Source organism: Solea solea, chromosome 21 (genome assembly GCF_958295425.1).
Source record: "Solea solea chromosome 21, fSolSol10.1, whole genome shotgun sequence".
NCBI classification, from domain to species: domain Eukaryota; kingdom Metazoa; phylum Chordata; class Actinopteri; order Pleuronectiformes; family Soleidae; genus Solea; species Solea solea.
Window position 1 is genome coordinate 6461904 of NC_081154.1, and position 27031 is coordinate 6488934.

The 27031-nt window shown below is 43.5% G+C and overlaps 1 protein-coding gene across 2 annotated transcripts in view; it reads left to right on the top strand.

Annotated features, from left to right (window-relative positions):
• Positions 1 to 21360, top strand: part of bahcc1b (BAH domain and coiled-coil containing 1b) — an 81198-nt gene extending 59838 nt beyond the window's left edge. For both annotated transcript variants that reach the window (XM_058620257.1, XM_058620256.1), the window contains exons 14-28: positions 110 to 214; positions 3190 to 3268; positions 3419 to 3605; positions 3698 to 3859; positions 8039 to 8203; positions 8327 to 8559; positions 12038 to 12248; positions 12541 to 12658; positions 13526 to 13601; positions 13861 to 13969; positions 14071 to 14187; positions 14289 to 14426; positions 15224 to 16656; positions 17587 to 17823; positions 18611 to 21360. In XM_058620257.1, coding sequence (XP_058476240.1) covers positions 110 to 214; positions 3190 to 3268; positions 3419 to 3605; positions 3698 to 3859; positions 8039 to 8203; positions 8327 to 8559; positions 12038 to 12248; positions 12541 to 12658; positions 13526 to 13601; positions 13861 to 13969; positions 14071 to 14187; positions 14289 to 14426; positions 15224 to 16656; positions 17587 to 17823; positions 18611 to 18820 — 3580 coding nt within the window. In that variant the 3' untranslated portion in view covers positions 18821 to 21360. The remainder of the gene's footprint in view (positions 1 to 109; positions 215 to 3189; positions 3269 to 3418; positions 3606 to 3697; positions 3860 to 8038; positions 8204 to 8326; positions 8560 to 12037; positions 12249 to 12540; positions 12659 to 13525; positions 13602 to 13860; positions 13970 to 14070; positions 14188 to 14288; positions 14427 to 15223; positions 16657 to 17586; positions 17824 to 18610) is intronic.
• The last annotated feature ends 5671 nt before the right edge of the window (positions 21361 to 27031 follow it).

Below are 27031 nucleotides of genomic sequence, written 5' to 3' on the forward strand. Positions count from 1 at the left end.
TGTAGCCAATGCAAGTTTCCTCCACATTTCTCACAATCTTTTGATCCGTCTCTCTCTCTGTCTGTCTCCCCGTCTCCGTCCACCTCCCCTCTCGTCTCCCTCTCCGCAGGAAAGAGGAGACGTCTCGCAGCCCCGCGCGCCGGGGGCCCGGCCGCCCCCGCAAGCGCAAGTCCACCCCCGGCCCAGCTGCCGCGGAGAGTTCCAAGAGACTCAGGTCAGTGCTGCGATGTGGCGTCGGTATAATCAGGGTGATTGGCGAAAGCCCCGCTCATTCATCCACCCATTCATTCACCCATCCCTGATTTCTGTTTGTGTTCCCGGTGAAAGGCGCGGTTGATTTCTCAAGAAGTTTCTTCTTCTTCAGCTGAATTGATTCAAATGCTCTGCGGCTGATGGTTTAGCCTGATTGGGCACTGGAACGAGCCGCTCACACACACACACACACACACACAAGCACACACATGATGTGATTTCAAAATGAGAGGAGGCAACAGAGACAAGGCCTTCATTAATCATCATTAATCACTTTTAATCATATTTATCACTTGCATTGATTATGTCCCGATTCCCCGTGAACCTCCCGCATATATTAATACAGCCGGACAAAGTCCTGATGTACAGTTATTACAGTGATAAACGACTCCACATCACCCTCCACACAGTATTTAACACCTTCCATGCTCACACACACACACACATTCCTGCACACGCACACACGCACACACTCGCAGTGATAAATGTGTTTTCTCATGCTGCCCCACCTCTGTTAGCATGTGCACCCGTCGCCTTGATAAAATGATTAGAGAAACTCAAGGTTTGTCACGGGTAGCCGTGATTAGAAAGCGCTAATGAAAATGACAATAAAAGGCTTTAGTCTTACATGCCGCCGCCGCCACCGCGCCGCCACAACTCGTTTTAATTAGCGGAGCCCGGGGTTTTGCTACGTGTGTGAGCGGCATTTCTGTCATTATTAAGCAGCCTTGCGTCGTCTGTTTATGCTTTTTCACGTCTTTGTGAGAGTCGTGTGAGGGTGAAAGGGAAACAGTGGGAGTTGGAGAGGGAAGCGGCGACCTCTCTCAATCCCACTGGACGAAAAACCCTGTTTAATCCGAGGGTTTAAAGGGGTTTTTGACCAGTTTAAGCTGCATTCACACCAGGGTCAGGATCAGTATTAGTGGGGATGCAGAATTTCTCCTTTGTCTTCTTCCTTTTTTTGCCAGTGATGCAAAATAACTTGATACTTTCATACATGAATGCTTGTAGTAGCAATTGCAGTGTTTTGTATAACTTGAGATAGAGGTCAATATTTTTTATTCCATCATTCAGATCAGTTGAAAGAGGGACCACTTAATTTGGTGATTTGATTGGCCACCGCTTGGCTTTTTGTTTTTAAAATTAGTTTGTTTTTAATTAGTTTTTAGAGCATTTAGTTTCGTAGTTTTTCTTCATTTTTGTTTTTTGTAATATGGAGTGTTTTCCAGGTGTAGGATTCAAAAAGGTGATAATAAATACAACCTTTCAAAATTGGCAGCAGAGAAAAAAAAATAATACATAAAAGACGAAAACCAAGCACATTTTCAACCACAATTTTAGTTTGTTTTTAGTTACTTTTATAAACACACAATTCAGTTTCAGTTAGTTAGTTATCTTTATTTTTATTGCAGTTACTGAAAATGTTTTTTTAAATTTTAGCTCAGAAAACAACGCGCCTGATACCAAATCGAGTAGTGCTAGAACTGTGTCATAGAAAAGGAGGATTCACTGTGTGTAGCTCCACCCCTTTTTGGAGCCGATCCATCAGAATTGTTGCTTCCCCAGCAGAAGGGGCACCAAAAACTGGGATGGTACAGCATGGATTCGCAAATAACTGTGTGACATTCCCGAACTGCAGCACTTGACGGAAAATGCGCCTAAACACTGAAAATCAGTCCCAGACCCGAGTAGTGAGCGCATAATGTATGGAAATGCACAAGACGTACATGTACACACTCAGTGTAGTGCAGGTGAGGACGTGACGAGGCATAAATGTGGGGGATTAGAGGCTCGGAGGGGTCAGACAGATGTGCAGGCTCCTCTTCCTCTCTCTCTCTCTCTCTCTCTCTCTGTCTCTCTCCTGGGAGCGGAGATGCTGAGAGCCAAACCTTCCCTCTGTGGGAATATAGGATTCACCTGCCTCAGACACAGCTGCTAACAGAGTGCGTGTGTGTGTGCGCTGACTGCCTGAGGTCTGAGAGAGTATGCATACAATGAGGGAAGGACAGAGAGAGAAGGAGAGAGAGAGGAAAGGAGGAGTGTTCAATAGAGGTTAGTGTTTATCGATTGAGCCCTGAAGCTCCGGTCAACGGACAGACTCCCCCGAGACTGCTTCATCTCTCTCTCTGTCTCCCTCCCTTCCCCCTCAACTGTTCTCCTCCTCCTCCCCTTGTTCCTCTCTCTCTCTCTCTCTCTCTCTCTCTCTCGGTGTCTGTGTCTGTGTGTGTGTGTGTGTCTTCTCTCTCTCTTATCACTTGGATCCTTTCACGTGGTGATTCAGCACAGTTTCATATTCGCACAGTTGCTGAATATTTGCCGTCAAACTGTCTCTTACCTCATCAAAGTAACGAGAAGAGTGGGAAGAGAAAGAGAGAGAGAGAGAGAGAGAGAGAGAGGGAGAACGAAAAAACAGCAGAGAGAGAGAGAGGGAGAGAGTGAGAGAGGGCTAAATACCAGCAGAGCTCGTTCAGGTGCTTTAAAAAAAAAAAACCTTGAAAAGGTGCTTGAATTGAAATGTTGTGTGATCAAGGTTTTGCAGAGTGCTTGTCAATGTTTTGGGGGAGTGAAGTGCTTGAAAGTGCTTGAAACTGTGGCTGTGTATTTCGTATCTATCCTCGTGACTCGGTAGTTTTCACTCATTAGGTGGAGAAATGGAAGTGAGCTGTAAAAAATGAACTGCTTCTTCTTCTTCTGCCTGACGGGTGACATATGCTGGTCTTTTTTTCTTTTTTTTCATCAGCCTTGGTGAACTCACACACACACACACACAAACGTTTCCCTCTGAGGACAACTACAGACTCTGTAAGGGTCTGGAAAAGCTTTAAAAATGGGCATTGAAAGTGCTTGAATATGAGCTTTAACGTGTGATTGGATTCATCCTGTAGCACGGACATCGTTTATTCAAGTGCGCCTTTGCTTTGCTTTTATTTTATCCAGGGCTGAGCTGAGTTTGTTGGAGGAGAAAGCCAGGAAGAAAATGACCAGTCATGGACTGAAGAGCCTCAGTGGTGCACAGGTTGGTCTCTCTCACACACACACACACACACACGCTGACAACTACTTCCTGCTGCTTTCTCTCTCTCTCTCTGCTGGATGTTTCAATTAACGAAAAAAAAAAGAAAAGGGAGAGGAGTCGATAATTAGCCGCTCCGCTCTCCGTCCACAGATGAAAGCTTGCTGTAAGCACAGAGGAAGACCCAGCACTCTGAGCTCCAGGTTGGCCAGGCGGGTCACCCAGCTGAAGCAGAAGGCTGCAGCACAGCGCGGTGCGCCGTCGGCAGCCGTGCTGCACTGCAGAGGGGACCCCCGGGCAGAGGGGGCGCCCAAGAGTCACTGCAGGCAGACGGGGAAAGGTGAGGAACACAATTTAGCGTTCACATGCACGCGTATGTTTGTTGCTGCCGTCCCAACATGACACTCTTTAACTTGACGGTTGATCCCTCAGATCTTCAGCAGGACTGGGCAGCCGGTCAGAAGAGGAAGAGAGGACGGAAGCCCAAAGTGTTGTTGGGCGTCAACTCGAACAGAAGTCATCATAAAGAGGACCAGACGTCTGACAAACATGGAGTTAGGGGGGAGAAGAGTGACAGCGAGAGCTCAGAACATGGTGAGTCACACACACACACACACACACGAGATCCTCCTCCCGTTTTACCATAAGATATCAGTTGATTTGATTCAAACAGCATCAACCAGACATTGTGAAATGACACAATCACAGTATGCTGAGTTGATAAAATGTTCAAAATCATCAAAAAAATAAAATAAAAAATCCGATACAATCCAGAAAACACCAGAATAAAAGTGAGAAATGTGCATGTCTTCCATGCTGCAGTGGACATACTGTACATAAGAGGATATAAAAGAAGAAAAATAGCATAACAGATGAGTTATAATTCTGTATCAGAAAGATATCAGTGGACGCTTCAGGCTGTGGTATTTTACCGTACATAAAAAAAAAAAGTGGTATTGAGTCATCCCCATTAAAAACCCATAAATGCAGCCATGGATGGATACGCCTGTCGTCCACATTACCACGGTGTTTTAGAGCCTCAAAAACAGAAGAAGACGAACTTTTACAACACGGCCGACTCCACTTTAGTCTGAAAACTGCATTGTCTGGACACGCAGAGATGGAGAAACATTTACAGTTACCGACATTCACTCCCTGACTTCCCGCCATGACTTAACTGTCAACTCTCACCTCATAGTTACGGATTGTTACGGATGCAGATCATGCTCTACGGTGGCCTGGAAGTGCAAACCATTATTACAGCATGTGAAACACTTTTATAAATTTTTTTCTTCGTCTTATGCAGCACCGCTTCCTTTCAACCTGGCTTTCAAAATAAGAGCCACAGACTCTGTCTTTTTTTATTACTTCTGTTCATTCTATAAAATTAAATTAAAACGTTGCAATGTCATTCCACAAGCCTTGTTTTGGCAGTTTGTATGTTATATATTATGTGTGTTACAGATTGCCTAAGGACATAAGACACTATATCAGGGGTGTCAAACGTACGGCCCATGGGCTAGAACTGGCCCATCAGTGGGTCCAATCTGGCCCCTAATAAATAAAACTGCTCACTTTATCACTTCCGGGTCCCTTGCAGCATTTGGTACATTCCCTTTCTGTACGAAAGTGGTTCACATCTTTGTAATAACGGCGTGCACTTCCAGGCCACCATACTTGGATGCAGGTTTTTTTTAATCTGAAAATGCTGGTTTTCCAATGAAAACGTAGCCGCATGGATGGATGTAGCTCACACATCCATGAGTGTGTTTCTTCTGCTTGTGCGAGATTGAGACGTCAGCGATCTTCGGGGACCTCCTTTCCCTTTCCCCGGCTCGTCTGTCACACCATTAAACCCGTTAACGACTTGCCACAGGCATCCGACGCAGCCACCCCTGCCCTCAACACTGTACGGTAACGTGAGCCCACTCTGGCCGCAGACAGAATGTCGCACCCTCTCCCTTTCCCTTCTTCACCTCCCTGAGTCCATGAAAATGCTCCCCCCCTCAAAGGCCTCGAGACTCTGAGACACAAATGACGTCCCACAGGAGAGGAGCACGGGGGAATATGAAACAGACAAAAAGTTCAGGAAAATGCCAGAGTGTCTGAATGACCTCGTGACCTCGGTGGCATGGAGAGGTAGTGATTTAATATGTATGTGTGTGTGTGGGAAAGAGACGGGGGGGGGCAAAGTGTTGACGAGAACGCCATGTAAGTGACAAGTGTGTCAGAGATGTGTCAACACCTGACACGACCCCCACAGTCGGCGACACACAGATGCCAGAGTGTGAGCCTTAAGAGTGTGTGTGTCTGTGTGAGAGAGAGAGAGAGTGTGTACAGTCTCACTTGTGGGTGGGTGTGTGTGTGTGTGTGTGCCAACATTTGTCGCACATCGCTGCATTTAAGGAACAAGCGTCGCCTTATTGTGTAGCCACCAAAGGTTTCAATATGCAACACTTGAGCGCCACTAGTCACCGCAGTTGAGCACACATGTCAGAGCCGAACAAAAGCGATCGTGACAGTCTAAGCTCTCGTGCCTCGTCGAGCCGGTCACCAACGAAAACAGACGTGCAACATGATGAATGCATCAAGTTACTTAGGAGTCAGGGAGGAGGAGGAGGAGAGCTTTGAGTCATTTCGGAACCATTTTGTGGCTCCGAGAGCTCGACATCATGGAAATGCCAGACTAATATTAACCCTGATTGTATCTGAAGACGTTCTAGCCAAAGCATGAGCTCCTCCTCTACTGAGTGTCTCCTCACCTGCTCTGTCTGAGCTCTAATCTCCTAATGACGGCATAAACACCCCCATTTTAAAGAATTAACAGGTTGTGAATGTTTCTGGAACTTTCTATATGGAGACAAAGATGGCAAACTATCGTGACCCAGGTCACAATACCGAGTTAGTGTGCATATCTGTAACACCTAAAAAACGAATAATTTAAAGAAATGTTATTTTAATCCTTAGAACACAGAGGATTTACGCTGCTTTTTTTCCATTACTATGTTAAAACTTATATACAGAGGCTATAAAAATATGCAATATAGAGGGTTTAATATCCCTTTTTTCAACCTATAGGTAATCTGATGAAAATGATATTTTTTTGCATTTTCACCAACTATATAAACAAACCTAACAAAAGTACTAATTTATTTTTAAACCGGATTGAATTTTTGAAATTTGGAAATATGTCAAAAGTTAGCTTGACTTGTTTTTATGAGCAAAAATAAAAGGAATAAAATTAATCATAACTTTGACTCAGCAACACATAAGAAGACAAAGAAAATGCATTTTGTAAAGGCTGAAGATGTGCTATATAAACACACACCCCAGGATGTCCATATAAGGAGAATTTAGCAAGGGTATACTGTGAGCACTAACAGTTTAATTAATTAAAACTTAATTTTGTTGACACTACCCAAAACCATTGGGAAAATTCTACAAAATTAGTTTGGGGACCCAAAAATAATCACCCGTGACCCCTCTGTGGGTCCCGACCCAGTGTTTGGGAATCTCTGCGTTCAAAACAACCCCGTGTGAAACGCAGTAAATATTCATAGACGGACTCCTGCGGCGCTCAAATGCAAACGTCAAAACCGGCGACCAGAACAGAGACCTCGCTAACAACACAGAGAAGGGGGAGTGTGGGTGCGCTTTCCAAACTGGAAGGGTCAGGGGTTTGATCCCCTGCTCCACTCGTCTACATGCCGACGCGTCCTAGGGCAACACACTTAACCCCGTGTCGCCGTGCCTGCAGCATATTAATGGCTGTGATAGATGCGTGACAGATACAGTGCCGCATATAGATGAGCTGTATGAATGTGTGAGTGAATCGGTGAATGGTTGTTGCTTTGTGTGGTCATCAACGACCAGAACGTTTACATTTACTCTTCTATATACTGTATACCTATTGCCTACAGGTTGTGCTGAAAAAGAGGATATAAGACACTTTATATTGTACATACAGTACATTCTTATAGCCTCTGCATATACAAACGTTATTGTAATAGAAAAAATCAGCCTAAATACTCTACTAAATAATAAACTAATATTAAAATAACTAAAATATTAGGAAGGAAAAGATGAATATTTCACAAAAAGAAACAAAGTAAGAATTAAAAACAACAGATAGATTAAGGGTCATCCTACAAGCTGCTGATCTTTGGACCTCAGCGACCTTGTAATATCATTAATTAATTCATCTTCTAACACTTTATCCTCCACATGAGGGTCACGGGGGTCACTGGTGACAATCCCAGCAAAAGGCCGGTACATCCCGGACAGATCGCCAGTCCATCGCAGGGCCACATATAGAGACTAACAGCCATTCACTGTGTAGATTCAGTGATTTATTTTAGTCTTTAATCCAGGACCTCTGCTGTTTCATGTGGGTATTTGGGAAGTCTAAGGTCAGTAGTGCAGCAGCAGCAGCAGCAGCTAAAGACCCCCCGGGTTCTGAACAGAGCAAAACATCAATAACAACAAGATGACATTGATTTAGTCAGTTATAGCATGACAAGGAGTGTCTGCACAGGAAGCAGGAAGTGTTTACCAAGAGAATTTATAGAAAAGGAACCAACGGAGAACATCAGCTCATGCACTGGACCTCATGGTCGGCCTGAAGCAGCGCCACGCTCGAGTTTAGCCACGGGCGTCTGAACTGAAGTGAACTGAACATCCTGGAGGAATACTGAGAGCCTACTTGTCAATATGTGCCTGTCAATTGAGTCCCAGACTTTCCTGACTGATCCTCCTGATGCTGTGTCTCCACAGACGACGATGACGACGACGGCAGCAGCTATGACAGTGAAGACGGAGCTGGTGACATCAAGGCTAAAGAAAGTGCTGCACACCCTGCAGGGACTGGACCATTTTCTTCACAATCTTCCAAGCTCCAAACCAACCAGAAACCCAGGAGTAAAAGACTAGAGCCTACAGGTATGCTGCTGTTCTACATGGAGAATAATAACTCCTTTTACTTATGAAAAGAATCAAGGAATTCTGAAAACTCTCATGCGACATTCGTTGTCTTACTTGTCTGATTTCTCTTTTGAACCTCAGGCATCGAGCACATGTCCAGTACAGCGCACAGAAAACCAAGCTTTGCCAACTCAGAGCGGAGACGTTCGGACCACCTGGGGACTAAGAGAGCTTCTCTGCCCAGCTGGGGTGTGTCGTCTGTGGGCCGCAGCTTTGGGGATGGACGGGTGAACCACGGAGCGGTGACGGAAGCAAATAGGAGCAGCAAGGATTCCGTGAGGAAGACCTCAGTGGGACAAAGCATTCTGGGGAAGGTAAGACATTGTAGTGGACAGACGTGGCGATGTGTAAGATTGCAGTAACAGGTGTCTTGAGTAGTCGTGTCTCTCAGCAGTAAATGTCCTTGGTTCAAATACTGTTGCAACAGAGTTTTCCCTACGTGTGGGTTTTCTCCAGGTACTTCCTCCCACGGTCCAAAAACATGCAGATTAATTTGAGACTCTAACCTACTTGTCAAAAAGCCCATTATAATCTAGCTTAAAACAGGTTTCTCACCAATGGGAATGTGTTTAATTAGCATTCCCACCTGGGTCAAATGACTCAACTTTGGCTCCGATTGGCATCATTGGGAACATACAACACCGGCGGAACATGCTAAATTCTTCTTTCTCTGCTCTCATTTTGCCAGAATGTGCAGTTTCTGGTGCAACGCGACGTCCTTCACATAAATGCTTGTAGCAATTTTTTCTTTTTTAATCCCTTAGGGAAATTCTTTCTCTGCATTTAACCCATCCTCTACTAGGAACCTCCCCAGAATTAGGAGTAGTGGGTCAGCAATGGGGGTTGGGTACCTTGCTCAGGGTTACCCCAGTCCTTAGACCTTGCTGGGGACTTGAACCGGCAATCTTCTGCTTACAAGCCAAGTTCCCTTTCCACTTGGCCATGGCTGCCCCAATTCTTGCTTTTTTAAATTTGGGACTGTGTTTCATATTTATTTCATCAATCTTATCGTCTTGGGCAGCACATGGCCAATGCTAGGATGTACCAAGGGCTGGGGTGCCTCTGAGCAAGGAACCCAATTCCCCCCCCCCCCCAATTGCTCACTATCACTAATTGGTGTGTGCACAATGACTAATCCTTGGTTTTAATACCTGTCCTTGGTTTAAACGATTGATTTATCCAGCGTAACATTATCGCTTCCCTCAAAGTGTTGGGTTTCTGGCACATCCGTGGCGTCATAATTCACGCACAGGTGATGCTGGGGTGGAAAAACCCCCCACCAAAGAGCGGATCAACCACTGGCATTGGGAATCGTGTTAATCGGCTTCATTTGGGTTTAAAAAATGTTGAGTTATACCCACAAATTTTACAGTAAAAGAAGCTAAATTGGTCTTAGGCTCTGGACGCACTTACCCAACGATTGGCTGACGGCAAAGAATGGTGTAAAAAGTTGCACATGCACTCCAGTCAACCAGCATGTATGTGTTGTAGTGGTTTTCTGTAAGTATTTGTCATTGAACACCGGAAGAAGAGTTTGGCAGCAGCACGTATGTGATCATGTTGCAGTTGTATTCACATCCAGGTGTAGGAGTGAATATGGGTGTGAATGAGACTGGCTGTAGCGCCAAATGATAAGTGGCTCAGATAATGGATGTTGAGGGTGTTAATCGGTCGTCTCCGTGCTCTGGCCTTATAAAAGTATCCAAAAACAATAACTGGAGTGGATATCAAAGCCAGAGAGACGCACATCCATTCATCAATGTGCTACAAAGGTGCCTTTTTTGGCTGATTCTTCACACAAACATGCAAGAGAAAGTGATATACTGCGTGAGAGTCGCAATTAATGTCTTTTATCATGAAATTATAAGTCGGAGTAATTACGTTAATGTTTTATGACAAAGCCAGAGTGGACAGGAGAAGTATGAGGTTCAGACGGTGGCTGACTGGAAATGTGAGTAAAAGAGGAAAGGTGACTCAGAGAAAGTCACTCCCTTTGGCTTTTCACAAAGACACGGGATTTTGACGAAGCCCTAACCTCACACTCACTCCTTCTTCTTCTTCTTCGCTGACGTGACCCACACCCAAATAATTCCTGTTCCCTTCAAGACTCGGCTAAGCTCGAGCGGTAAATCAATATATAAGTCGCTTGTTTTTACAAAATGTGCTCTTGTCATTACAGTAGGTGTGCGCTTGCATGCGTCCTGTAGCGCGCAGACACTCACTGGGCCTGTTGTACTCTTGTATTTGTGCAGGCAACTGTTGGCGAGAAACCCGCGTTTTTTTATGAGAAAATGCCCCCAAGGTTTTCTTTGACTCGCTGAGTCATCGTGAGGGTATGTCCAAAAAAACACATAACTCCAAACCAAACAGAGGAGTATAAAGATAATCAGTGGCCGTAACCTTGTGCACACCCACACATTCCAGCACACACACACACACACACACACACAGCACAAGCGCTAAAGGGAAATAATCACCTGTGCCCTCTGGTGACGAAACTTCTGTCACTTAAATATATGGTCTCCTCATGTGGAAAACACCAAGAGACAACACACACACACACACACACACACACACACACACTGGTTTCCATGACTTCAGAGGACATTACATTGACTTATATTCATTTCCTGGAGACTTAAGGGTGCATTCACACCAGACTTTCTTAATTGAACCATAGTTTGTTTGCACGGAAAGTTCCATTTGGGGAGGTGTAAATGCGCAACCAAACCAAAAATTAGGTCTCGGCTTGCTTTAAGTGAACCAAATGCAGGGCATTGTGGGTAAACACAACCAAAATGCATGTGCGTGTAGAACAATACCCGGGAGACAGAAGTTGCTCCGCGTTAACCAAGAGATGAGTGAGTTTCATTCATTCAATTCATGATGCAGCGCCGCCTCAGGCGAGGAGGAGGAGTTTCGTTTCACTGAAAGTGCGAAAGTGTGAAAGCAAACTCGGACCGGCTGAAAGTTGCAACCCCCGATTGAACCAAGTCTAGCGTGAACCCGACATGACCCTAACCTTCATCTGACCCTAACCTCAGCCTAACTTTAAAACATGTCTCTACCTCTGAATATAGTCATTCACTTGATTTTTTTTCTTGTCCCCCTAAGGAAGACAAGTCCCCATAATGTGTCTGTGTTAACAGATTTAGGTCCCCACAACATAAGGAATACCTGGTTGCACACACACGCACCCTCTCACTTACATTGACTGTTATGGTCTTTTCTTTAATACAAGCACAAACCTGTTGGGCGAGCTGACTTTTCATCATCCTCAGTCATCAGTCATCTTTGGATAGACTAGTTCCAACCGGTCTGTGTGTGTCTCTGTCTGTGTGTGTGTGTGTGTGTGTGTGTGTAGGGAGAATGTAGATTAGGATTCTATATTAGTGGGCGTCCACCTCGCTGAAGTGTCCTTGAGCAATGTGCTGAAGTCCTACCAGGTGAAGAGGTGCAGTTATTAGTGCAACCTCTGTTCTAAATGTGAACGATGGCAGTTGGGAGAAGAAGAAGAAAAAAAAGACAAATCCTCCTGGCTTAATTGAAGTATCAAATGACACGAGGCGCTGTGCCTGCGGTGCTTCTTTTAAAAAAAAAAAAAAAAGGATTAACCACATCAATCACGTCAGACTGAAAAACAAATTAATTCGCTCACTCGCAGATCCTGTTTATTGTTGGCTGATTCCGATGCATAATTGAGCGATGCCATATCCTGCTCCGCTCCCTCTCTCCCCCCCCCCACACCCACACCCACACCCGCTGACGTCTTCTCCCGTTTCCTGTGTCCAGGCCAAGGGCCACGCGGTGAGCCGGCTCCTGCAGAGCTTTGCAGCCGACGACGGCTTCCGCTTGGACGAGGAGAGCAGCTTCTCCGAGGGCGAGGAGGAAGACGAAGAGGAGGAGGAGGAGGAGGAGGAAGAAGAGGAGGATGAAGAGGAGGAGGAGGCGAAGGAGAAGAAGTCAATCCACCTTCCCCCCAACATGCCTTGCAGAATACCCGGTGGGCATAACCGTGACACATCATTTATAATTACACACACACATGCAGATTTGAAAAGCATGCTGGATCCTTTCCTCACACACACACACACACACACACACGCACACGCACACACACACACACACACACACACACACACACACACACACACACACACACAACACACACACACACACACACTCACACTCTTCCTTGCCTCTTTGTTCCTCTTCCCAGCAATTATTCAACACACTTACAAATTATGGATGTCTTACCCTGTATTCTCTCCATCCTTCCCTCCTTCCACCCGCAGCTCTGCCCAACTGTGTGCTGAGTAAGGAGATGCTGGTGGACGGGTTGAAGATCCTCATCTCCAAGGAGGACGAGCTGCTTTACGCCGCCTGTGTCCAAACTCTGGACCTGCCTGACATGTAAGACGCAACATGTATAAATGGAACCTTTATTTAACCGGGGACAAAGATTTATGAACCCCTTTTAAAGAATAAAATAGGGTTTCTCCAATTTTTTTCATTTAAAAAGATAGAAAAATGTAAAACAAGGATTCAGATTATTATATTTAATAGATTTTCCTGATTAATCTCATTATTTAGCCACGTATAAAGGATACGTCCAGCTTTAGATTGGCTTGCAAGACACCATTATTAAATATACAGATTATAAAACACAAATCACAGCCAACGCTAAACAAATAAACCTTCCTGACATTTTTCTCCATGTTTGTATACATCAATCTTAAAAATCCATCATCATTGCAGTGTAATATTTCAGGTTTTTTGAGAATACATATCATTATTTAGTAAAAGTGTTCTTAGACCGTCGTCGTAGTTAAATTGGGCCCCATCACTCAGCAGGTGTCACGTATGACCAATGTTTAAGCTTTCATCATCTGTAAGACACATTTAAAGCCCTCGGGGGACAGCAAAGGTATTTAAAAAAAAAGACCAAAAAAAGGACTCTTGTCTAATTTACAAAAGAGTCGAAAAACAGCAGCTGTGAGAATCTTGACAAACAAGAAGTCTAGACGACGACGAAGCCAAGACACAGTTGTTGGAGCCAACACAGCTGCATGTAAAATAACTAAGCACCAAAAACATAAAATAAGCCCTGTTTTTGCAAAAGTAACCTTGGAAACTAATATAATTTCAAGGGTGTTAAATCGAGTGTAAAGGTGTAACTTACAATTGAAAGTAGCAGCTTTGTTTTTGGCAGAAGTTTGTTTTTTTTGTCTTTTTTTATTTTTATTAAATGAATTTCTTCCCTCTTGTGTTTTTATTTAGATTCAGTGTTGTAATTGAAGGAGAGCGAGGGAATCGCCCCAGGATCTACTCGTTGGAGCAACTTCTCCAGGAAGCAGTGAGTTTCTGTCTCCACAGCGTCTGTCACACAAACTGAAAAATACACTATATGGATATATGGATTGGGACGACTGACCATGACACCAACAGGGATTGTATTCAAATACATATACAGTACTTTAATATGGAGTTGCCGCCATTTTTGAAGACTTTCCTCAAGATTTGCTTAGAGCCCAAAGCCTGAAAAACAGACCCAATTCAATAATTTGCAGTACAATATCTTCCTTTTTTAATTTTCCTTACTTTTCCCCCGCTAGGTTTTAGACGTGCGGCCTCAGAATGAAGCCATCTTGACTGCAGGGACGCGAGTCTGTGCCTACTGGACCGAGCGCTCTCGCTGTCTTTACCCTGGATATGTCCACCGAGGTGGGACACACACGCAGCAACGTACTTCACACTATACACACACACACGTGTGCTTATACACACTCACTACAGCTTTACTCATTCCGTGTGGTGTGCTTCAGGTGGTCCAGCTGAGGCAGAGAAGGAGGGCAACGTGATGGTGGAGTTTGACGACGGAGACAGAGGAAGGATCTCGCTGGCAAGCATCAGACTTCTGCCTCCCGGTTACCAAATCCGCTGTGAGTGTGGAGAGTGAAATGTGGAGAAGGAGAAGTGTGTGTGTGTGTGTGTGTGTGTGTTGAATAAATCAAAATTTAAACAATGAACTTGTCTCTGCCAGGTGCGGAACCTTCTCCAGCTCTTCTGATCTCCCCTGGTCGCCGCGGTCGACGAGGCTCCACCCAGGAGAAGAAAGACTCACTGATGGAGAAACCAACCAATGAGGAACTGGCAGGGAAGCCTCAGGAGAAAAGACCAGGTGAGTTTAGCTGTGTGAAGATCATGACCTGATCTTCAGGGTGACATTCAGGGTCACTGGAAACAGGAAGTACGATCTGCAGTTGCTTGATTAGTTCCAGAAGTTCTTCTAATGTGAAACAAGAGAAGTCAGAGCAGCGATTTCTGCTATTTGAGTAGCAAATGTGGTACAACTGTATGTGCTAATGCCGCTTTTTATTCACATTGAAGTAGCACGTGTTGAGAAGCATTTAGGAAGTGACTGTAGATAACTGCGGCATTGTTTCTGACCATCGAGACGGACCATCAACACTTTCAATCGACTCAGTTTTCACATTCAGATTCAGTTTATTTGTCATTTATTCTAAAGTGAAAATGTAGTAGCACGGTTAAGATTAAGTTTAAATCCACTGTGCTCAAGAAAACAACGTCGGTCCTTAGCTGAGTGACATCATCAAAAAGACTTCCAGAATTTTTGGAATTGCTCGTTGGCCGCCTCATATTTGCCTTCCCACTTCCTCGTTAATCATTATTTTATTAGGTGTCAATGAAGTGCTCTTTGTAGTCGAGCCAGTTACATTTAACTCCTCACAGACTCGGGGTGACAACAAAAGGTGTGCGGCAGAGACAGGTCGACCAGGTTTGTTAAGGGTTGAGTAATGTATATGTCGTAACATACCTGGCCAGGTGAAGATCAAAGAGATAAGGATATTAAGTTTCCCCCTGAGCTCTTATATCCACAATTAATCTCCGTTTGTTCTTAAGGCCTGTCAGGTTGTATTGATTTTAACCCTTCTCTGTTGCTGGCTCCTTTTTCAGTTGGCAGACCGAAGAAAATTCACTCAGTGCCTAAGACTGCCGGCGCACCGACGTCAGTAACGGACACCGTAACCAAAAACACCACCTCTTTGTTGAACTGGTCCATGCCCAGGAAGAGGCCGCCCGTCGACTTCTTCCTCTTCAATGGCACGTCCCGTAAGACCCAGAGGAGAATACGAGAGCGAGATTTGGGTTTGTTCCACCGGCCGGCTTCTCACCCTCTCGTACCCTCGGCTCCTATCAAAGGAATCTTTGGCTCTCCCTTTGTAGTGGACTCATTCAGTAGCATCGCCAACGGCTACGCTGCCTTCGGAAGTGGCGGCAGCTCTGGAGCCGGGCGACCGGTCTCCACGGTAGCGCCGATTGGGCCGAGGGACTCCTCAGCTTGTTCCTCGGCGGTTACCATGGCAATGGCGGCAGGGAGCAGGAAGCCAGTGAGTGAACGTGACAGGAAACAGTACCTGGTGAAGCTGGACCACGAGGGAGTGACCTCTCCTAAAACAAAGAACAGCAAGGCGCTGCTGCGATTCGGGAGCGGAGGGAGAGGAGGGAAGAGCCTCTCCTCTGTGGGAGCACCACTGCGATACGTCCACCCGTCCTCGTTAGTGAAGGAAGGCAAGAAAACTCGAGCCGAAAGAAATAACACTGGAGCTCAGTCTGACGCCCATCTTAAAGGCGCTCCACCTCCAAGAAAGGATCTTCTATCGAAAGGTGGTGGAGTCAAAGGTGGAGATTACAGTTTGGACTACGCGAGCGACTGCCCCAGCTCCTACTCCGAGCTGGACGAGGATGATGAAGATGCTGGTCAAGGCGTCGAGGCACGTCGAAGAAGCACCACAGTCCCATCGCAACGCGGCAGTCGTTTTCTGTCCCGCCTCTCCGTCTGCTTCTCCTCATCGTCTTCCTCCTCTTCCTCGTCGGGCTCCATCTCCTCTTCATCCCTCTGCTCCTCTGACAACGACTCCTCCTACTCCTCTGATGAAGAGTCCTCCTCTGTGCTGCTGCGCCGCGCGCTGCTGCAGCAGGACAAACACAAGCACAGGCAGAACATGACCTCCAAACCCCTCAACCCTGACCCCACGACCTCCAACTCCTCTCCCTCGGCTCACGGCTATGTGGCCAAAGCCAGCATGGCCGTGTCGGGGTCCAAGGCGAGGGTTGACAGAGCAGAAGACAGGAAGACAGAGTTTGTGTCAAAGGGAGGTATGGGTTCTAACAGCAGCACCGCCAAGGCTCAGCTAAAGAGGAAAGAAGGAGTTCCTAACAGCCACCATCAGAGGCAGAGCAGTCCAGTGAACCAGCAGCAGAAACCTGTCACCAAGGACCAGCCGACAGTGAAGAGGCAGAGGATGTCATCACCCGAGCCTCTTTCCAACATGGCTCCCCTGCTGCATGGACGCCAGCTGTGGACATGGTCTGGCAACCCCACGCAGGTAACACACAATCTCTGAATCTTGTTGATTCACCCCTTTTTTTTTTTCCTTTGGCAACTATCCCCCACCCCCCTCCCTTTTTGTAGTGGAATTGTGGATGTTAATCTCTTAAATCCCATAACATTGAAAGCAAAACACTAAAAGGTCCAGTGTGTAACATTTAGGACGGTTTATTGGCAGACAAAATGTGAAATGCATGGACAGGCCCGGCTGTCTGTTCAGGCTGCTGATGGAAGCCTCCAAAACAAATGAAATATATGCCAATGAACCCTTTTAAATGGTACAAATTTGAATCTCATGATTCAAGTAGGTCACTGATTGTTTCCTCAGCGTCGCGCCCTGGGATTCCATTCTGCCTCGGACTCTGCCCGCACTGCACCGACACTATCGCGCTCAGTCGGTGTTGTTTTGTTTATGAATTAGTTCTCCTGATTATTATGCCGACGATTCTGAGATAAAGGAGCACAAGAACACACAGTTTCCCGTGTTTGTTTTCTTTGGAAACATCAAGAGATGTGCAGCTTAGAGGGAAAACGCTGACCTTCCAGCGAGCGCATGCCCCAGTAAAGCACAAGACGGAGCAGAAATGTAGGTGTTGCAGTCAGAATGTGATTAATGTGAATATGACCCGACGATGAGCGTCTGTGCCGTTGCCTGAAGAGGATCAGTGTAAGGCACTGTACCCGAAAAAAGAAAAAGCATTAGCTTAACTTGATATGTTTATTTGCTAGAAGCAATTTTTTTGGAGTGGAAAAACACATTAAATCCTACATTATTTTTGTAGACTGGTTTTAGCAAAACAAGCAAAAAAAAAAACCCAAATTAATTTTACTGAAATGAGGCCGGTGGTGAAATAAGCCTTTCACGCTGAATAAATTGACCGCGAGTCATGTTTTCTTTTTCTTTTTTTTTATTCTCTTCCCCCAACAGAGGCGAGGTCTGAAGGGCAAAGCCCGCAAGCTTTTCTACAAGGCCATCGTGAGGGGCAAGGAGACGGTGCGTGTCGGTGACTGTGCCGTGTTCCTGTCACCTGGACGGCCGCAGCTGCCCTACGTGGGCCGCGTGGAGAGCCTGTGGGAGTCGTGGAGCTCTACCATGGTGGTCAGGGTCAAGTGGTTCTACCACCCGGAGGAGACTCGCTTGGGGAAGCGACACCGCGATGGCAAGGTACAGGCTCGAGCAAAGCGAGAGTCGAATTTCTAAAACGAGAATGGTCAAAGTAACAGTGTGTTATGATATATATACATATAAAATATATGTATATATATATATATACATACATATGTATATATATAAAAATATATGACCACTGTGCTTCTTTTATCGCCGTATTCCCATCCAATACGAGCCGCACTTCAGCTCAGTTCTTGAAAGTTGTAATGTTTGCAGTTCTAAATACTCCAGCGTGGGGCGGGTAATTCCCAGGAAAGCTGCACAGGAAGTCATGCATTTTACATTTCTGGCAATGTCAATACTGGTTTGTTTGGAGTAAGTGTAAGAAAAAAAAAAAAAAAAGAGCGGGGCAGCTAGAGTAGTAACATCCAACCATCGCTGAGCAAACATGAAGGATCACCACACGCAGACACTAAAGGTTCATCCGCAGGAAAAATCAAAGAGTGGCGGCGATGTGCCACACAGAAATGAAACACTCTCAACGTCTTATAAGACCTATGAGAGTCCAGAGTGTAAATCTTTGTGATATGTTATGATGAGGCTGCCAACTGCAACAAACGGAGAACATCAGGAGACTACGGTGGCCTTCACATACCACAAAAGGATGTAATTTCCTTTTCATTTGCCTGGTTAACTTCAGTCTGGTGAAGGGAAATCACATGACAAGAAGTACAACCATGCAATTTTCCATATTTAAGGACAGTATTTTCATTAACCCTCCTAAATATCACACAGTGGACGTTTAATTTAACATTTTTCTTACTTCCTGCCTCCATCATAGAACGCCTTGTACCAATCCAGCCATGAGGACGAGAATGACGTGCAGACCATTTCCCACCGGTGCCAGGTGGTCAGCAAAGTCGAGTACGATCACCTGACGCGCGACCGCAAGCCGGGCACGCCGGCGAACGACCTGTTCTACCAGGCCGGGACCTACGAACCGACCACGGGCCAGCTGATCAGCGCGGACGGCATGGCCGTCGTGTCTTAGAAACCACTGGCTCGAAGGAAATCTATAATACTGACCCAACAACCTCTGGAGTTGACTGCCTCACGGACGGTCCCTCAGAGCAGGACAGGGGACGGCAGGCGACCAAGACACAAAAGTTCTGGTTCTACTTACGGTCTGTCCCTTGTAAGCAAAAGGAGCGAGTCCACTGGATACAGTTCAGCAGTACTGGCACTTAAGAAGAGTCCGGCTTGTTCTGGGGAAACGTCTGACCCGTGTCGGTCAGAGAGAAAGCGTTTCATCAGACGAGGGCTGAGGCTCGTCGTCGCAGGGAGAGTAAACTGCTTTGGGAGTTTCTCGGCGACAGAAGAACACGAACCAAGGACATGAGCACTTTGGAGTACAGGAGCTTGGATACGCGACGGAGGGAGGACGGCCCATTTTGATTATTTTAATTTTTTTTAAGACAAAGACAGAGACAGACTCAGAGAGCAGGAGAGACTGTATGGTAAGGAGAGACTTACCGTAAACCACACTGGTTTGGATGGTTTTTAATGGTCTAATACTGGTAGTTTGATGACGACAACACGATTGGGGAAAAGCCCAACAGGACCAAAAAGCACTGTTGATCGGAAATGTGTGTGTAAATGTGTGTGTGTGTGTGTGCAGAGTGGCTGTGTCGCCCCCTGTTATGAGCTCTAAGTAAATAATAGCGCTTCAGCGTGCGTGTGTGTGTGCGTGTGTTGTACGTACGTACGTACGTACGGAGTTTGGTCGTGCGCCCCGTGCTCGCCCAGCAAAGACGACATTGCGCCGCCGTCGCATGCATGTACGTCTCTGATGCTCAGATTATTAATCTATAATTTCAGTTCCCAACGATTTTCTTTTCTTTTTTTTCCTCCTGTCAAGCCATACACGTCAATACCTCTCTCTCGTATCCTACACAGGTGCGGAGACACATGTACAGGTAGTTGGATTGTTTAATTTGAAGCTGTGTGTGTGTGTGTGTGTGTGAGCGAGCGCGTGTGTGTGTGTGTGTGTGTGTGTGCTTTGTACAGCATACCGTGTAAAATAACATGTTGTAAATACGTATACATATATATTTGTTCCCAGTTTTTTTTTTCTTTCGCAGAGAAAAATTATTTTATTTAGATTTTTTTAGGGTGTCTGCAGGTGGGCGGGGTTGTGGGCGGGGTTACATCGTCTTCTCTCTTGATGCACTGAACAGAATTGAATGCTTGGACTTGTACAACTCACGTGAAGACTTTGCGGTTGTAAAGCCCTAAATAAGTAGAAAGGGTGTTTGGGGGGGGGGGGAAATGTTTTTATAAAGAAAAATCAGAAAAAAGGCTCTTTTTAAAACATGTGTCCAAAATCTTATTCTTTTGTGTGTGTGTGTGTGTGTGTTTGTGTGTGTTTTTTTTTTATTGTTTTTGCTATGTTAAGAATGTGCATTTCCTGTTGTTTTTTTTCACAAATACTGGAAAAAGAAACTGAGTTTCTGCTGTCCTCAGATCCTGAAAGAATCTAGTTGGTCTTTATCTGCAGTATTTTAGCCTGTATTTCCTATAGTAAATGTAAATATTTATCCGGCATCGAAACAAAACATACCAAAGCACCTGTGAGTTTACGCTTCACCGCTATTAGAACTTTAATGGAGGGGGAAGAAGAAAAAAAAAAGATAATAATAAAAAAAGACATTCAATCAAATCTGAATCCGGGACCCCTGCAATCACCGAGGTATTTGAAGTAGAGTTCCTCTCGGTGTCTTGCTCGTGTTCACCCAGCGTTGCTATGACAGCCTCGGAGAAACGCTCGCAGCAACATTGTCTGATGCGCTGCCCAGCTGATGCACTTGAGGTCTCTATGGCAACCAGAATGGCATCACATGACTGTGAAGGACAATCAGAGCCAATCAATGGGACAATGATGAGAGACGAAAAAAAAAGAAACACAGATATGAAATGAGGATCAAATCACAAATTATGCTTCTTGTCACTTTTATTCCTGCTTTGCCAAAAATGTCTCTTGTGTGTGTGTGTGTTTTATGTTTGCTTGTTTTCCTTGTTTACCTTGGTCTTTGTGTTTATGCAAGCCTGTGATGACGGTGTGTCGTCAGTGTATAGGATGTACAGGGGGGGGGGGGGAGAACACGAATGCCTTTTCTTTTTCTTTTTTTAGGACATTGACTGACTTTTAACAACAATGTTGCTGTTACACTGCGAAGCAAAAGCTTTAAATCCGTTTAAACCTAATGTGAAACTCAGTTTTTTTCTTTTTTAATATTACTTTCATGGGTCTTTAATTGAATTATTTTTTAAAAGCTGTATTTTCTTTAAGAAACACTGGATTCAGATGGAAACCATAACCTTTTTGACCGAAACATCTTTTCTTTTTGTTTTTAAGACCCACTGGAACCTGCTTTGTACGGTCGCGATAGCCTACTAAAAAATATATATTATGTAATTTCAGTCATTCTTTGGAAATATGACTTAAATATTTCCTCATGTACAAAAAGAAAAAAAATATTTATCTTAATTTTATTGCCTTTTGTGTTTCATTAAAAAAAAGATTCTTACGAAAATAAAACTGTGATTGATATTTTTTTTTCTCCCCCTGCTGGGTGTGAGTCTTGTGTTCATCAGCGCTGATCATTTGTCTGCGGTAAAGAAAATGGACCGCAGAAGAAAGCGTGGAAAGAATGAGAAGGGAGGAGGGGGGGAAAAAGGGAAAAACGCAAAAGAGGAGGAAGCAATTTGAAACTGTAGCTGTAGCCAATAGAAAAAGAAGAATGAGGGGAGAAAGGGGAAACAGTATCTCGCTGTGTTTCATAAGCATCGACGGGCAGGATAGAGTCTCCTCGGGCTGTACAGGTGGGTCAGGTATTCACAATAATGGAAACGGAACAGGACCATTAAGAGAACAAAGCGGGGTTCTCGTCTTTCAGCCCTGCAAATATAACAAATCCTCAGTGTGTGTGAGGAGAGCTACGTGAATGCATGAATTCATCCACCAGCATTTATGCACTGATATTAATCCGCGCTTGGATGTGTGCGAATGGGGACGATTTTGTTGGCTTTCGACCAGCATTGTGAGGACATGTGGACGCTGCGAGGACATTCTCACTTTCAAACGCACGGGATGTAATTTCTGCCAACAGGGACCTTTCAATCAAAGTGATAACAAAAGACAGAGGCCTTGTCCCGAAATTCACCCTCACAAACTCACTGACTTAAAGATGCGTTTTTGTGATGGCCCCCAAGTGGCAATTTTGAACACTTTATGGTTACTTTCAGTAAGTTGGCATCTTAACTGAGTTTACCTGTGCGAATTATCCAGAGCATTAGTTTAGTTCAGTTTATTTATTAAATTCATTCACTGACAAAATGAGAGAACAATTTACAATAACCCAAAATGTACATAGAAAGAGAAAACTTATTAAATCTGCCCCTTTGTTGCAACAAATACTTTACAAAGCGCATCATATATCTATCAAAACAGAAAAGAACAAGAAAGCAAACAAAACAATCACAAATTAAGCAACAAAAAGAGAAAACTACAATAACTACAGGCTGATACAACCTAGCCGACTTGTGACTATCATTCCTAGGTTTTATATGTACAAATACGTATCTATAGCATGTTTTTAACCCGTCATCTCAGTTGGTATCAAACTTACCCTAACAGTTCATGATATTTCCATAGTATACTTAGATTCTTTGATTTAGATTGTTCTATAAATTGACTAAATCCTTAAAGAAAGAATAAATCCTTTGACAGAAATGCACCGTTCCATCAGCTTAGTGCCAAGATCTCTGTTCCTTTTAAATTACAATGGATTTCTCTTTTTTCAAGTCTTTTCTGGATGTTGATTGATAAAGTTTCTATTGAGCTTTAAACGTACTTTGTAAAATACTGTTATCTACTAACTAACTATAAAATTTCAAGAGTTATAAGAGAATAAATAAAGGATTTGTTGGTGTATAACACCCAAACTTGTCAAATTTTTGACATTTTGGGTGTTATCAAGGTAAAATAGTGTTGTTCATTAAATGTTATCCCATTCATGTTCTTATCATTTTAATCTCTAAAACATATACACATAAATCTTAGGTAGCTGAAAATAAATCATTTGGCAAATTTATTTTGGCAATGTTTTTACGCAAAACCTATAAATTCTACAGATAGACGTTAAAGAGCTGGTTTTAGGGTTAGAGTTCGGGTATTTATTTGAGATGGTTAACATAAGGGAAAAGGCAGTGGGGAAAGGGAATACACTGATTCATGTGCGTGTGTGTGTGTAACGCGAGAGCGGAGAGGAACAGTGGAGATTATCCCCTGCAGGGTGTGGAGTTTCTGGGACAAAGTGCGCAAATTTACTGCATTTTATTTGAGACTTCCTGTGACATATTCACACCTTTTTATCGCACAGTAACCAGAGCCTTTGTGATGCAGCTTGTTGCAACAGTGGAGTCTAGATGGAAGATTTACCTTTGACCTCAAATTACACTCCGGCTGCCACAAAGGAACAAACTGGAGCGCAGCATTGTTGCCTTGAACTTCTGCCGTAAACTTTATTTTCCTCGGAGCTGCTTCTTCAGCATCGACCCCTCCCTCTGTGTTCGTCCCTTTCTCCTTTTTGCTGGCTCCCTGCTTTACTTGTCAATACAGGAAAAGTTGACTCACCTTTTTCTTTTTGCTAATGGTTCTTAGCCATAGTTTGAAATCTCACACACATACACTTAAGTGCGGGTCCTTTGTCCAGCGCTATGAGTTGTGTGAGTTTGTGTTTGCTTTCCTTTTGTCTTCTGTTTTTAGCTGCTTCGATAGTTTGACTTGTTATTACAAAGATATGAAATGGTACGCCTGCCAGTCTAGTCTGACCACACACACACACACACACACACACACACACACACGCACGTGTGCCCATTCAGCTCACTGTTGGGCTTGTACATCCTCCTCATCGGCCCCTCAATCAACCAACGCCTTCAAAACACACAGACATTAAGTGCAGTCTTTGACTCCTTATCAGCAGGTTTGCATTGGGCTTATCTGGTTGACATTGTTAAACTACTTTACCCAGAATGCTGAGGGAGATAGGGGTACAATGGTTAGTGGTGGTGGGTGGGTGGGTGGGGGGGGCGGTTGCCCTCTGGGTTAATGAGAGAGGGCTTTCACGTTGTATGAGCAAACATGGCACAAGATGATTTGTGTGTGTATGTAAAGGGTCAAAGTGTCAGGGAGAGGTGCGGTACTTTTTTCCCCTTCTTTTTTAATGTTAATTTTTCTTGTGGTAGGCTGCTGAAGTGGCGTGGAAACACCACATCTCAATTCATAAATGAATCATTCATTTGATATTTTTATATAATAAAACTATTAAAACTATAGTAATTAAAACTGTGCCTCACATGATGTACACATGTCTCAGAAGAAACAACAATGAGAAAAAGAGAAGAGACTAAAAGTACTTATGAATGGCCAAAAACAGCAATAAAACCTAATACATTTTTTATACCGATGAAGTAAAATGGACTAAAATATGAGAATAGATAAATTAAGAAAGTAAAAGTTTGATAAAGATGTGAATAAAATGTGATAATATTCTCTGCTGGAAATAATTAATAGGTACATCTGAGAAGTGAATGGTCTCAATCACTAGTTTCAGCTCCTCTCCTACATAACATGTAGTGAATTGTGTGAATTATGTTCAATGATTTATGATAAATCATTGAACTTACAGTTGCCACTTAAGTTTATTGTCAAATGTACAGTAAGAAAACACGTTTCTCTGTGCAATGAAATTCTTTCTTTACTGTCCACACAAATGCCCAGTTGAAAGTCAAAATAAAGAGATAAATAGTTAGAATAGATAAATAGTTTAAGTAATAAAATAACACAGTATAACTGGAAATACAATAGAAATAGACATCTGTTATATTGAATGAATTATAACTATAGCTGTGCATGTTGTGTAGATGTGCGAAAGAAAGTTAATGTGCAAAAAGGTAGGTGATACATGTAGGGTTAATGCGTGTGTGTGTGTGTGTGTGTGTGTGTGTGTGTGTGTGTTTATTTATGCGCGTGTGTCAAGAGCATTGCACTTTATTAGATGGATAGTGAAGAGCAATGGAGAAAAAGAGAAAGGGTCGAGGAGCGAAACTGAAAGAATTGGTAGATTGAAAAGAGAATGTGTGTGTATGTGTGTGTTGGAGGGGCTCCAATCCAGAGAAAGCCCTCCATTTAGATATAGACTGAGCATGTCACTGAAGTGAATGAATGGCTGTCAGCTGCAGAGTGATGCTGCATGTGTGTGCGTGTGTGTGTGTGCAACGAGTTAGAATGTGTGTGTACAGGTTTATGTGTGTGTGTGTGTGTGTGTGTTTGCACACTGGGGTATATTCAGGTCACTCAGAGTGGGAGTAAGAAGATCAGCGGACTTCACTGCATCACCTCATCCATCGTTCATATGAGCCTGTGTGAGCTCGTCACAGGTATCTGTGTGTGTGTGTGTGTGTGTGTGTGTGCGTGCGTGTGTGTGAGACCATATAGCCAGACTGACGCACTGGTAGTTGTGCAACGTCTTCTGTGGCAACAGATGGTAGGCTTACATAAATCATGGATTCTTGGCAGCGTGGAACTCGTGTCCATGTTCTTCTACATTACAACACCAACAAACCTCAACTGTTCTCAACCCCCCCAACCCCCCACCACCACCCCCCCAATTTTTATAACTTGTTTCGCTTTCTGGCCCATTTCACTGACACACAAAATTATGATGTCTCCTATTTTCCCACAAATAAAAGTCCAAGATGTTAAGGAGAGATTTTTTTCCTTCCCTTTTTTGAGCTCAGAAACGGAGCGTACATCATATATTAACTAAGGTACAATCCTTTTGCTTTTTTTTTATCTCAAACAACGTGACAATTTAATTCAAATTTAGGGTATTTAATGCCCTTAATTTATATATTTTATATATAATTAAGAAGGTTGAAATGGATTTTCAAAAACAACATGCTGAATGGATAGAGTATATTCTATGATGATTGTCTCTTTCTTAATCTTTTTCTCTTTTGTTTGTTTCTTGGTTTGTTTGAATTATATACGTGTGTAAGTGTTTATGTATGAACACATAGTATCGTTAAAAGCTTGAACATAATTGTTTAACATTAAGTTTAAAGACAATGTAACGAAAATAGAACAATGAAGTTATTCTTTTCTAACTATTTTAGTTTAGTTCATTTCTGTTATTTTACTTTAATGATGGAAATGTTTCCTTATGTTATAGATTATTGTTACCATGTATTTATATTCTTTTTCTGCTGCTGCTTTTTCTTCTTCATCAAAATACAAATTCATTCCTTCATTTGATTATTCACTAACTAATGTATTTTCCACACCTCAGGATTATTATGCAGTTTTCTTGCCAACAGTATACACTTTGTAAATAATTCAAAAGGAACTTTATTCCCTTGAATGTCCAGATTTAAGACTTTTATTGTCATTGACAAGTTTGTAGCTTGCGTTGGTCAGTGTTAGTATATAAATAGCAGCAAACAATAAAACAAAACAAGAAACAGAGACATAATAAAATAAAACTCGACTTTATTAACATAATAAATTAAGTGAATATACTGTATGTATGTGTGTAACTCATTTCATCCACTAATTAAATATATAAATTATAAACAAATACATTGTAAATGTATATGTAAAGATACAGTGTGTAGGATTTAGGAGGAAACTATGTAGCCTTCAGAGAACATGTGGTCCAACAGAGTGGTCTCTGAGGAGAAGACCCACCGCTAATGTAAATACAAAGAGCTCATTCACTGGTAATGAAAACAATAATTCACACTTTCAGGTGGTTGTACGCTCCATAAAAAAAAACATCAGCATAATTATTTTATATTACATTTCTGGCAATTAGGAGGATATGTACTTAAATCTTACACACTGGACCGTGAAATATAGGTATTTCCTTATAGTTATGAATGTCTTTTAAGTGTATTTGTACATGTATGCACGTAAAAGAGGAGAAAAGTTAGATGGTAACAATGAGGAGGAGATAAGGAGAAACAGGGGAGAAGGCAATCTACAAGATATTAACATGAAAACTGTAGGAAAAAACCTTTGTCGGGATTTCCTATAACTACACACACACACACACACACACACACACACATATACAGAGCAGATCAGGTGGTTCTCGCCGAAGCTGGTATTTGATATTTGGAATTGTGGAAGAATCTT